Raw genomic sequence first — 13,140 nt, 5'->3', positions numbered from 1 at the left:
CTGGCATTAAATGAAAACTACATAAAAGCATTTCAGCCATCACTTTGGCTATCACTTACAGCCAGTATGAATACTGCTAGAAAAGCTATTTTCGTGCAGATGTGGAATTCAATGGGAAAGACTGACTCGTGTAGCAACATCAATCAAAACGTCGGCTGTGCTGGCAGCTCTCGACAGCAAGGTGGGTTCAGAGGTCACGGGATAAAGAAAAAGCCAAGCTCTGGTTCAGCTCCAATATCTCCTCACTGGAAGTCTTGTGATGGTGCCTACCCCCTCTGTACCGGGCGGCTTTCATTAATCTTCTTGCCATCTTTTTTAACTAGTCATGCAGAACCGCTCGATAGCGAGACATATAATGGGGAGGCCCTGTGCCTATTACCAGGTTAACACTCTGTTAAGCCCCAGTGCAACAATGGAATAAGAATTTAAAGGAAATCTTAAGCTGCAGGGTGCAAAGAAGGCAATTAAATTACAAACCGAAGTTACCGATGTACTCTGTGACCTACAGAACACCTTTGTTTAGACTACCTCCATATCAAGGCAGTTCTGACCAAGTACTTGAGACGTACCTGCCTTCCTGAGAGGAAAAACAAACAAAACAGAAGAAAAACGGTCACAGAGAACGTTTGTTCAGTGTTTCAAGTGAATTACCAAATAAATCCAAATTCTGCAGTTGTCATAATACACACAATGGAGAAAAAAATCATTTTAAAAATGGTAAGGCTGCCCAAATGGGTGGTGTCAGTGCCACCGAGTGGACTGCCCCAGCACTGCCCCCAGCCCAGCAATGCAGCGGTCACAGCACTGTGCTCAGGGTGCTGAGTAGCAGAGGCAGTGGTTAGTGACACTGAAGTTTATCCTTTGTCCAAATAATGTAAGAGACATTAACAGAATCAGATTTCCTTTAAATTACACTATTGCAAAAGGATATAATTGTATTAAACGTATTATGTTGCTTCCTTAAGACTTTATATTATGTACACTTAATTGAGATACAAAGCTCTTTTCAGCTATAAAAATGACAACTACTTTATTAAGGTTTAAATCTTATTTCTCAATGATAGGATGCTTCCTTTCGAGATTCAAAACATAGAGAATCTCTCGTGATAATCAGACCGAACCTGATTTAAACGAGCAGTTTATACACAGTGTTTCCAGGTTCTAATGGCATCTGATCGAGCCAGCAGGGCCATTACCCCTTCCCTCTGTTTAAATTCAGGGAGTCTGATTTGATTTACAAATAAAAATTCAAATGCTAACCTGGGCTCCACAAGGGCAAACAAAACTCATCAGCCATTCCTGCCTCTGAGCCCCACACTAATGGCAGATTAGATACCAAAGCTTTCTGTTGTCATCTTCCGTCTTCACTGAGTGCGGCTCCGGGCTCTGCTCACTCTCAGGGATGGGAAGCTGCTCCCAGCAGCACGGCTCCCAGCCTGCCTGCAAACATTCACAGCACAGGATCCAGGCTGTCAGGGCCTTTAACACACGAGTGGCACTAAAGCTCGACTGCACGAACCTGTCACCGCAGATAAAACTTCAGCTGAAAGTAAGCAAACCATCCCCACCGCGTTTACAGTTTCTATTTTTACATCTCCATAGAAGAGTACCTTCTATAGAAGCTGCTGTCCCTTCAGCCTACGGCCAGGAAGAGCTAACTGAGCTCTGCACGGTGTGAACAGCAGAGCAAACCGCCCAACACTCCGCGGTGCTGAGCACAGTGACCGTTCAGCCCAGCAGCACAGCCACACCTGGGGGCACCTGGGGGCCCAGGGGGCAGCACAGCAAAGCATCACACCCCCTCCCCACGGCCTGGCTGCTCGCTGGGAACATGGGCACTTTACAGAACATCCGCTGTGCTCCCCCTGTGAGCCCTGCTCCATGCACACAGCACCTTGGGAAGACCAAGGGGAGTGCATGTGTGTTACAGGAGATAAAAACATGGAAACAAAATATACTGCACAACTCAAGCACCTTATCTTCACTCAGCCTCTCTTTCTTTGCAATAATTCATTCAAGGAAGATCCAGGAATAATTTTTGATGTAAACTCTTCTACGAACATATATCACTCTGCTGATAAAAATCACAGACAAAACTTGTGAAATACAGTGAGTTTCATTCCTTTATGCTACTAAAATAACTTTTTTTCCATTTAAAATTCAAGAGATACTGATCTGCTGTTAAGAGTTCCCCCAAATGCATCATCCTGACATGTCACACTAAAAGTCTCTTCCACTGACCTAAAATAATGGCTTTCGGAGCATCTTTGGTGAATCTGGGAGAGGTCAGTGGATTTCAGGAGGGAATGATTTTCTCCTTTCAAAACTATGTTGAACATTTATTTCACATGAAAATCTTATGGATGCCACATGAAAATGCAAAAATAAAAAGGCAGTATCTTTAAGACTGCCTTTGCTATAACTGTCAGAATCCTCCCAGAAGTGTCCACAGGTCCTCATTTCAGGATCTTCACTCAAAGCTACTGCCATTCTGGCACCGCACTTCACTTGGGTTGGAATTCTGTCCCTTGTTTCCCCTGGGTTGCTGTTTGGGTAGAGGTGTCATTTGTAGAGGCACAGGTATTGCTGCAGGGCCAGCCAGCCCCATCCTGCCAGGACACAGCCCTGGAGGTGCTCAGGGACAGCTTGAAGGCCCCAGCTGTTGGTGCTAAAGGGAGTGTGAGCTGGAAACCTTGACTTTCAGGGCTGGATTTTCAGATGCAGTCCTATTTTGTTGGCATGATTTTATCACCATAAATATCTGCATTTGAAATGAAATGTGAATCCATTAACACCTCTGGGTTTGTAGCCACAAGTGCAAACTGCACCTTTAGCAACAAAACTGGCCTGACACGCAGCCAGCACTGCGTGTTTGGGTACTTAAAAGCACCACAGGCTGCCATGGCCTTTGCTGACTGTCAGTTATCTGTTACAGAGCTGTACTGGGTGCCATCTCCTAGAGCTCCACACAGACAGCTGTTATGCACTTGGATGGCCTGGTCACTAGGGACATCTTTCCCCAGGCTCACACCTTCCCAAGGACCATAAAAACTTGTTGGGAGACAGGAAAGGGAGACAGTGACTGGAGCAAGAACATGGAATTAGGAAGGGGTAATGAAGGGAAGAAGGATATAGTTCAATAATTGCTGATAAAATCTGTGGCAGCTATAAATTTACTCTTCCAAAAGAATTCAACAGATCATTACCTCTGTAAATACGTATCACATAATTCTCTCTCTGTCACCTTGCAGATAAGTACTTAATATTTAGCATCTCTACCCTGCAAAAGCCCAGACATAATAAAATCCTGCTGCGTTTTTGAACAGCTGTTACTTTTTGACAGCGGACAGTTACGCTTTTGACACCACCCAGAGACACTGTCCCATTCCCCGAGGGCCCACCCTGTGCTTTTTACAGAGAACTTTAGGAATACAGACTGTCGTGACTGCATGGACACAGTAAGCACAAGCACGGAGCTCCCGCCGCCGGCAGCAGGCTCTGCCCTCTGCCCCTGAACCAAAGCTCTGCTGACCCTGCAGCCACAACGGAAGCAAACTCAGACTGTGATGATGCTGCATGTCTGAGAGCCTCTCGTGTCTGAGGAGCTGCTCAAAGCCTTTCCAGATGTTAAGAAGCTCACAAATACCACAGAGATGTGGAGATGGGTACGTGACTCCCGAGCTGCAGCCTACCCAGCCATTCCTCGGTGGGGACGGTGGGCAGGAGCTGGCCACAAACAGCATTAAAAGGACACTCATAAAACATGTATCTGTTTGTGTTATGTTCTCTACAACAGAATCAAGTCAGATTAAAAACATCCTATAATGAATAAAATACACCTATAAAAGGAAAGGACATGGCAGCAATAATTCTCTGGGCATCTAGCACACAGAGAGAGGGAGAGGAGAGAACATAAATAAAAAGGACTACTCACTTGGGCTCTTTTCTTCCACAAGGTCACAGGCACAGAGGAGTTCAGAATCGATTGAAATGGGTTTCTGCTTAATCCAAAACTTAGTGCTGGCCTTCTGATTAGTAACAGGGTCTATCTCTACCTTGTCTCCAGAAATACCTGAGATGAGAAAGAATAGAGAGCCACAATAGTGATCTGTTTAAGTGATTTCATATCAGCCATTTGACACACTTTATAAATCTTAAATGGGATGAAAGCATATTGCCCTTCTGGGCTTTTTGAAAGCACAGGAGCTTTTGAAAGCAAAAGCAAACGATTACCAAAGTGCATTGATAATCTGTACTTGATTCTCCTGCCTTGCTGGGAAATAAGCATACCAATGAGAAAAAAAAAATCACAAAAATTTCTTCTCAGCGCACACAGAGCTCTTCTGGAAGCAGTGAGCACATGAACTGCAAGATCTGTGCGAAGATCAGGTGGCATTTTCAGTGGTCACTATTAAATGTAAGAGGCACTATCACCCCACGTCACTCTCCCATCCCCTGGGCAGATACATGCGTCCCAGCGTTACAGAAGCACTCTGGTAACCAGATACCCCCAACAAAGGCACCCAGCCCAGAGATGCTGCATGCTCTCACACTGCCAGCATTTTGCAGCCAGCTGTGATGAGGCTGCAGAGAGCACAGGCAGGGAGCAGGGCAGCTCCTGGCCCCGTGCAGCCTGCCAGGGCTGGGACTGTGTTCCCACTGCACGCAGGCACGTGCCTCCATGTGCAGCATCCTGCTGCAGACCTCTGGGGATGGAGCCTAGAATATTCCTGTGCTATCAGCCCTTCACACGTCTGCCGTGCCCCTGAGAGCAGCTTTTGTGCAGTGGATGTTACTGGGGAGCTGGAGCCTGCCCGGGTGCTCGCTGCATTCGCTGCAGGCTTTGTTGTGGCACTGCCATGCTGTGCTGCCAGGCAGGAGCACGCTGCTTGGTGTCTGCTGATGGGACAGAGCAAACTTCTCAGCCTCTTAAAGTCATGGCTTACAGGTGAAGCTCATGGTACAGCAGAAAAAAAGGAAGCAGCAGAGGAGGAAAAAGTAAATGAAGTTTAGGTAACGCTTGCATCTTTGGAAAAGTGGCAGAGAGAACCCTCTAAGCACAGGGTAACCTTCACTTTACCTGAGGCAGGTGCTAACACTGCCACTGACTCCCTCCCTGCTTCTATTAATCCAAGAATGCACTTTGTCATTAAGCATACGTCACATCAAAGACATCACATTTCAATTAAGCCCTGTATCAAGAGTCCAATTAATACAAGAACTGTTAGAACTCAGTAATGGGAGCAGGCTGATGTTCTTCTGGAGCCCGCTCTGTTTTGCGATGTAATTTTGGACACATTCATTACAATCAGTTCTGTTATTTCACAGCAATCGATTATCCAAAATGGTATTTCCTGTAGCTTAATCAAAATATGTGAAGTTGATGACAGAAGTTTTTTTTTTCAGGGAGAAAATAAGAAGTCAAGGCAAGTTCCAAAAATAGAAGTGCAAATTCTTTGTGTGCAAGGGATGCTCCCGGCCCTTCCTTTAGAAAAAGTCACTCCCAAAAATACCCTTTAAGAATTTCATGACATGGTCCTGAAACTTCAGCATTCACAGTCAGTCAATATTGTTAACGTACCTTGTTAATTTGATAGGATTTGTCAGGTAACTCCACTGGAAAATTATATAAAACTGTTCCAGATGAACAGATGATAGTGACATGAATTAAAGTGATAGAACAATAGTGGAATATAAACCAGAAATGACACCCAAAGTGGCTGTTGATTTATTGCCATCCTGAGTTTGGTTCTGGGCTTCCATGTATATTAGTGCTACAAATCTGGGTCCATTTAGCAGAGAGATGCTCATACATACATCACCAGCTCCTGCTCCAAGCCAAGGTCACTCCCCATTGCATCAATCTTTTCAGCAGAGGCTACTTCACCAAGCATGGATTTTGTAACCGTCTCAGATGTAACAGACTTCCTCCTCTTTCATCTTTTTTTTATCATGTAAAATACACTTTAACTTCTATTATTTTTATCTGCAAATTGTTGCTGTATACTTCATCCATTATTTCTGTATCTCGACATCACTGGCTTAAGCTCACACACATCCAAAGAGCACACTGACAAAGAATGCTGTCTTTTTTGTGTTATTGTTCTTGCAATCTGTTCGCGTTGAAACCTAAAATCAAAACAGTATTATGTATGTGGCTTCCACAGTCTCTATCACGGCACAAATTTATTATACTCAGAGAATAAGCAAAAATACCTCTTCTACTATTTTTTTAATTCATTCAATTTAGCAAAAGAAATGTCACTGCTGCAGTACTCTGGGAGCAGTGCTCAGCCCTCGCTGCCCTTGCTGGGGTTTGTGAAGCCCCCACCCCACTGAAACGTTCTCTGGCAGCAGTTTTCCACCACAATGTGCTTCTTTTTGTTTGCTAACATGGCACACAAGCAGATTTTTATGCCTTCACAATACAACTCACCTTTCTAGAAATGCTGGAAGCCCCACTGTACATGCATTATAATGTACCATTAGCTAAGACAACAAACCTAGCCTGTAAGATGGAACTTACTGCTTCCAGCTGTACCAAGCACACGCTCACGAGGCGCCCGTTCCTCCCCTCCCCATCTGCATCTCTTTTTTCTGCCAAGAAAACTATGCACAATGTAAGGATGACCGAGCTGATCCCACTATTTTCAGTATATCTTGTGTCAGCTCCAGTGACAGTTACCAACATTTCAGGAAGTACCACTGTGCACACACTAATCCACAATCACAGCTCACACTCTGGTGTCCCGGCCTATGCCCGTGAGATAAGGTGCAACATGGGATCAATTCAAATACAATAAATACTGGCATGGATGCATACACCCCTTCACACTCAGCCAATGGAACTGGGGATCTCCCCAGAACCACACGGACATTTCCATGTGGTTACCACTCCTTCCTGCAGCCAGGGCCATCACACCACTGCTGCCCATGAGGAGCAACGCAGTGGTTTGGAAGCCCTCGAAACACCTCTGCTTTCCCACAGCTGCTCCATAAAACCACTGACACAAAAAATGCCACAGAGAAAAGTCCTAGTGACCGACCACTCACTGACTGCTACACCAATAAGGAATTTCTCCACAACTATAGCTGCTCGTTAGAGATTGAAAGAGAATTAGCCATGTTTTTAATAGTTCAGACTGTGTGGAGCAGCCTGTCACTCGGAGATGATGAACGCATTAGCACTCAGCATCGCCTCTGCAAATAGCACCGTGGTGCTTGCTCTATCAGCACTGCTCCTTAAACATCTCACAGACATTCAGCAGAAAAAAAATGGCATTATCTGATTATTTTTTCTTCATTTAGAGGCATTTTGTCTGTTTGCCTGCACTGTGAATACCTCAGCAAGCTCCCTTGGATTTTTAATTGATAATCAGAACATAAAAATCCCACTGTCAGTGTGCTGTCATCAGAAAGCACACTCACACACACAGCATTATGAAAGGGAAATGTTACGGTGCTTACGCTACCGGGCAGGGTCAGCTCCCTCTCTGCAAAGCAAGTTTTGCCACTTGTTTCATTTAACAGCTATTCTCCTTTACCCGTTCACCTGCAGCTATCTGTCACGACCTCTTCAGGCTCTGATTTCAGACAGCTTCCAGATTCAGGGAGTCAAACTTCACTGGAAGGAAACTCGCTCCCAGTTTGCTCTGAAGCAGAGAACACGCGCAGCGCTGCCCTGCTCCAGCACAGCCTATCAATCCTTCCTTAACAAGCTCAAAACCACCAAGAAAGCCTCTCCTGTACAAATCTTAGAGTCATATTGCTTTTATAATGTGCTTAAGGACAGAAGAGCGAGGAGACTGTAAAGACAGCAATTCAGAGAATGCCAGCATTTATATTTAACAATTCCACTGAATTCTCAAGAATGAATGTGTTTTGTAAACGTCATAGCACCTAATATTTTACTGCTGAATCATCTCCTTATGGATGGTAGTTGCAGGAATGCCACAGGTCACCCACCAATGCATCATTAATCAAATTTCCACAATTTAAACACAAAGTTAAAAAGCCCTTCAATCATTTTAAAACAGTAATGGGGCTTTGATAATTCAAGACTCTGTCATCCCTTGTCCTTCAGGTTTTCAAAAGCATTTAGAAAGCAAAGAAGGACCACGGAACCACAGAACACCCTTAGAGGATACTGGCTGTATTTTGTTCATTTCAAATTTCTTCTTGGTTGTCAAAATCTTTCAGCAAAAAGAAAAAAAGAGATGAAAAAAAGCCATTAAGCAATGGCCTTCCTTCAGAGGAAACGCGTGCCAGCTGATGGTGGATAATAAAAATACTGAATTATTTTCAACTGGAAGTGTTGTTTTTTTTTCCAACTGCTGAAAAGCTAGTAACACTTTCAAGTGATGTGCTCTATGATAAGACTGACCAATACGATAACGAATGCCTTTAAAACGTCTGAAACAGACAGCTGGATATTAGATGTGGCCGAAGGTTTGAACCATTCGATCTTTCACAGCGCTTCAGTAGGGACTGAATTACCTAACTGAACATCAGTGGTGAACCGAAGCCGATGGATCATGCTGACTTTGAAGGACTTGTAGTGGTGGCTGCTGAGCATGTCCTGCACCGTGGCGATGTCGATCTGAGGGTCCTCCTCTGAGATCTCCTCTCCTCTCGAACCTGCAAAACAAGCCCACAGCAATGAACAAGGTCACAGCACTGCACGAGAACTCGCAGCACGTGGCTGCACAGGGGCACCTGCACTGACATCTAAACTGAAGATTGCCCATTTATTTAGGGAAGAAGAAAGTGCTCAGGGCCCACGTAGGGCAAATAACCCTCAAGAAAAGTACTCAATGAAAATAGCACGGACAATGGTATATTTTAGTAGGCCTATATAGATGGTATACAGATAACTAGCAAAAGAGAGTGGCTCACCCTTATGATGGTAGAGGCTTACCATTGACTCCATGTGGGAGGGATCTCTGAGAAGAGATCCTTCCCTGGTGGTGGTCAGCCCTTAAATGGGGTTTGGGAGAGGCGGAGCCAGGCTCCACCCCTTCCAATCACACAGGTGTATCACCTCCACCTGTGCCCTGTGGCTGACTGGGTGCTCACCTCAGGTCACCAATCAGTGGTTCAGGCCGTGATTCAGCAGTTCCTGTACACCCCACAGCAGCAGGACGACATTCTCACGCTCCATCTGCAGACATGGCTACCAGCTCACTGCAGACACTGCAGCACAAGTTCTCATCTCAGTGCAGAGCAGTGTCCCACCATCAGCTCCTGGTGGGACACGGGATGTCCCAATGCTGCTGCATGGGCTCTCCAGCCCCTGACTCAGCTCTCAGTACAGAGGCTTACTCACCAATTAGCATTCTTGTTACTGCTGCAGGTATGGCTTTATAAAAGGTAACATCTCATTAAGCCAAAATACCAATTACTGAAAAAATACAATGCATTTTAAGGATTTTTTTGTTTTATGACATTGGATTAACACCAATTTAAACATTACTATAATGCAATACATAATTTTGCACAAAGTAATTTCTATGCCAGCTGCTAATAAAGCATCTCAGCTCTAAATGATCATTCCGATGCTGTCAGATAGAGCGGTATAAATATATTTGAAGACTGATTTAGCTTCTTCAAGTAGATACTGAAGAATGACACGTTTTGTTCAATATCCCAGCTAATGCAGTCCTAAAAGCTGAACCAACTGCCAGTTCAGAGTACTAAATTTGCTGCAGGAGATTAATGAAAACTTTATATTTTGCTGAAATTTTAATAATGGGAAGATGAGATGCCGGAGTTTCAGTACAGGCTTTAAAGCCACAGCACAGCAGTGGAGCACTTGGGGGAACCCCTTGCCCATCTCTGCCCCCCCCCACTGCAGCACTGCCCCTCAGCCCCAGCCCGGGCACTGCAGCTCCCAGGAAGAGGAGAGCTCCCAGGTCCGGCCCTGACAACAGAGGTGCCCACATTGGAAGGAGAGCGGTGTGGGGAGGAGCCCTGGCCCTGGGCTCAAGTCCCTAGCATTGACTCCGAAGTGGGCTCCCTTGTAACAGGGTAGTTTTGGAGCTACAACAAGGGAAACTGTCAGCACGGTGGCTGTAAGCGAGACAGACACAGGAGAGAGAAGGAACAAAACCTCCAGGAGAGGAGTTGTTTCTCAGCTTGCCGGAAGCATTCCCTTCTCTGTTTGTTAATCCAGTTGCAAATGTCATTGCTTATGATAAATACCGTTCACGTCCGCATTAAAGTCAGGTGAGCATTTACTGCCACACAAGTCCTATTACACACTGAGAGTGCACAGAAGACTTGCATTTCATCATGTCAGTCCCACCCGCCTCCGTCCCCGCCACCGCAGCGCTGGGAGAGCTGCTGGCGTGGGGCACAGGGTTCAGCTGCACGTGGGGCTGTGCTATTCAGCTTGAAAAAATTCCAAAAATCAAAGGAAATGGCCTACGCACGAATTTATGCAGAGCCATCTTAACATCGCCACCACTCCACGCTCCACAATGACAAGATAAATTGTAATGGCTCCTTCAGAGACATTACAATGTATTTTGTCAAAGACCCCTGTGTTAATGTCTCTATACTATGGATTATCATAATGTATCATGTCAAACTCTCATGCTGCAGTACTTCAAAGATACGCTGAGATATGTCAAACTTTTTGGTGCACTCAGAAGCATCTTGCAGCAGGGTGACAGCACGGCAGGGCTCAGGGAGCAACCGCCCGCTCCCGGCCCGGCACGGTGACATGGTTATTGCTCTGCCATCATTAACACCTCCCTGACAAAACAGAAAGGACAGATGAACCTCAGCCCTGCACCCCTCCTGAAGGACAGCTCTGCCCGGTCCCGCTGCTGCTGTGCCCCAGCTACTGCTGCCCAGCTGCCCTCACGTGGCACACGACCCAATTAAAAGTATTAGAAAGAAAATGAGCAGCCTGCCAGGTCATATCGAGGGGAAAAAAGGCCACTGTGACTGCAAACGTGAGCGTGTCGGTGTGTGAAGCTGCAGGAGCGCGCTCTGCTGCGGCTGACGCGAGGGAACAGCAGGATTTTGTGCTGGAAGCACTTCAGATCCTCTGCGCATCACATAACCTCTGCTGGTTTTGTTTTATGAAGCTCTGTGAATGGATTCAGGTTTACAGAATTCTACAGTTGCTGCTCTTGGGAGAGCAGCCAGAAACTCCACCATCAAAACAGATCATCTGTCTAAAGATGGCAAGACACCCGGACCCCTGAGGGTGCACTGGATAATAGCAGTAATATCAGTAACAACAGAGAGAAATGCCCTGCAGGGAAAAACCTGACTGCAGAGCTTGGCACGCTGCTCCCTCCCCACAGCTCCGAGGATGTCTGCGAGACTGCCGGAATTCAGCGAGCACGGGAAGAACCCTAAAAATATTTTCCACATGCAAGCAGCTGTGAATAAACCTGTCAAACACTTACAGGCCTGTCAGGGTATTTGTAATGGAGATCGCACTGTGGCTTTTGAATGTAAAAGCTTCTGCTTGGGAAGACAATCAAGTAAAGTGGATGCTGGGGCCCAGAGATGCCCAGAGGCCGCAGGGCACGCAGCCCTGGTGTGGGCCAGAAAGACACACCTCTGCAAAATGCAAGCAGAGAACGGCGAGCTCTGCAGTCCAACAGCACTCTGCCCAGTGAGGATCTCGACACATGAGGAGCAGGCATCAGTGTGCACGGAGTGCCAAGCACTGCAGGGCAGCAGGAGGAGCACTGCAGGGCAGCAGGAGGAGCACTGCAGGGCAGCAGGAGGAGCACTGCGGGGCAGCAGGAGCACAGGGCCAATGCATGGTGCAGCGGTGCGGAGTGGGGCACGAGTTCACCCATGAGCAGAGCAGAAAGAGCAGCCCAGAGGAAACACGTGGTGCTGCCAGGACAGGGCCATGTGGGGCAGCCACCCAAGGACCCCACCCTCAGGGCACATGGTGAGTGGGGTCTGCAGTGCAGGGCTGCCCGGCTCCGGCCCACTGGGAGCTGCAGCAGCGGTGATGTAGCACCACTATGGCACCAGAGGCGTGAGCCTGGAAGGGATGTGTCAGAAAGCTGAAGCTGATCCAGCCTGGACTCCTGGTAGTGCCAGGGGATGTCTAAAAGTGATGTATTTCTAATATCAGAACACAGAGATGCTGCTTGTAATATAGCTTCTTAAAATATTGAAGAAAATCCCATTCAAGAGCAAGTGACCCTGTATTTCCTCGATGAAACAACAAAATATAAAAGTTGACTGCACTGCAGAAATGTCCCCTTATTACTTTAATGTACTTGTCTATTGCTTAATGAAAGTTCTTAATTGTAATACAATTAATTACATACACAGAGTCCCCAGTTACATTTTCCAATAAGACACTGCCGTTGGTACAGGTCTAAAGGCACTAAACCAATTTTAATATATTAAGACCAATTTCTCTTGAATACTAATTACTATCTAATGATAAAATGAGAAAGAGGAACTTTCCAGAAGTGAGATGGAAAGAATAAAACTAAATCAGCCATGAATACTTTGCCACTACACGTAAAAGCATTTCACATTACAAAGTGCCAGCTTTTAGCTTCAAGATAAATCTTAGTGCAAGTTAAATAGTTCTAAATATTGGAAACACTTTATTAGTCTGAATGTCATTAGTAAAAGCTGGAGAGATATGGGATTTCTCTGTGTGTATTTTTAATAATGGAAAGTTCTCTGTTTCATTTAATACCCTGAAATATAAACTTTCTATTTGCCCAAAGGAAACTGGCAGATATTTTATCAGCAGATATTTGGCACTTTATGTATATACATGCATTCTTACTTACGAATGGATATAAGACGATGAAGAGTAGATAGAAAAAATTACAGTTAGTATAACAGAGCTTTTCCTGAGTGGCATATTGAAGCTAAAAATACTTTAAATAAAAACAGAATGCACAACATGAACAAACAGTTTGATGTTAGTTACAATTTTCAAGTTATTTTATTAATAGTGCAAAATTGCCACAATTTCTATTCTAACGCTGTGCCAAAAGATTGCTCCTTAAACACCACAGCATCCAATTTCTCATCGTGTTTGGGGAACCAGACCACAATGCATGAATTGTGACTGATTTTATATACTGCATTGTCCTTGAACATCTGTTTGTGTAGAGAGTTCACTGCATGGCTGTTTCA

General features: G+C 45.4%; 1 protein-coding gene across 2 annotated transcripts in view; it reads right to left on the bottom strand.

The window, feature by feature from the left end:
• The window catches only part of MAPKAP1 (MAPK associated protein 1), a 73,420-nt gene that overhangs the window by 6,110 nt on the left and 54,170 nt on the right, over positions 1-13,140 (bottom strand). For both annotated transcript variants that reach the window (XM_065737327.1, XM_065737328.1), the window contains 2 exons: positions 8,497-8,637; positions 3,935-4,072 (listed from right to left, as the gene is read on the bottom strand). In XM_065737327.1, coding sequence (XP_065593399.1) covers positions 3,935-4,072; positions 8,497-8,637 — 279 coding nt within the window. The remainder of the gene's footprint in view (positions 1-3,934; positions 4,073-8,496; positions 8,638-13,140) is intronic.

The sequence above is a fragment of the Cyrtonyx montezumae genome, unplaced genomic scaffold, assembly GCF_038088225.1.
Source record: "Cyrtonyx montezumae isolate F1298 unplaced genomic scaffold, pur_monq_1.0 scaffold_20, whole genome shotgun sequence".
NCBI classification, from domain to species: domain Eukaryota; kingdom Metazoa; phylum Chordata; class Aves; order Galliformes; family Odontophoridae; genus Cyrtonyx; species Cyrtonyx montezumae.
This window is presented reverse-complemented; position numbering and strand designations above follow the sequence as displayed.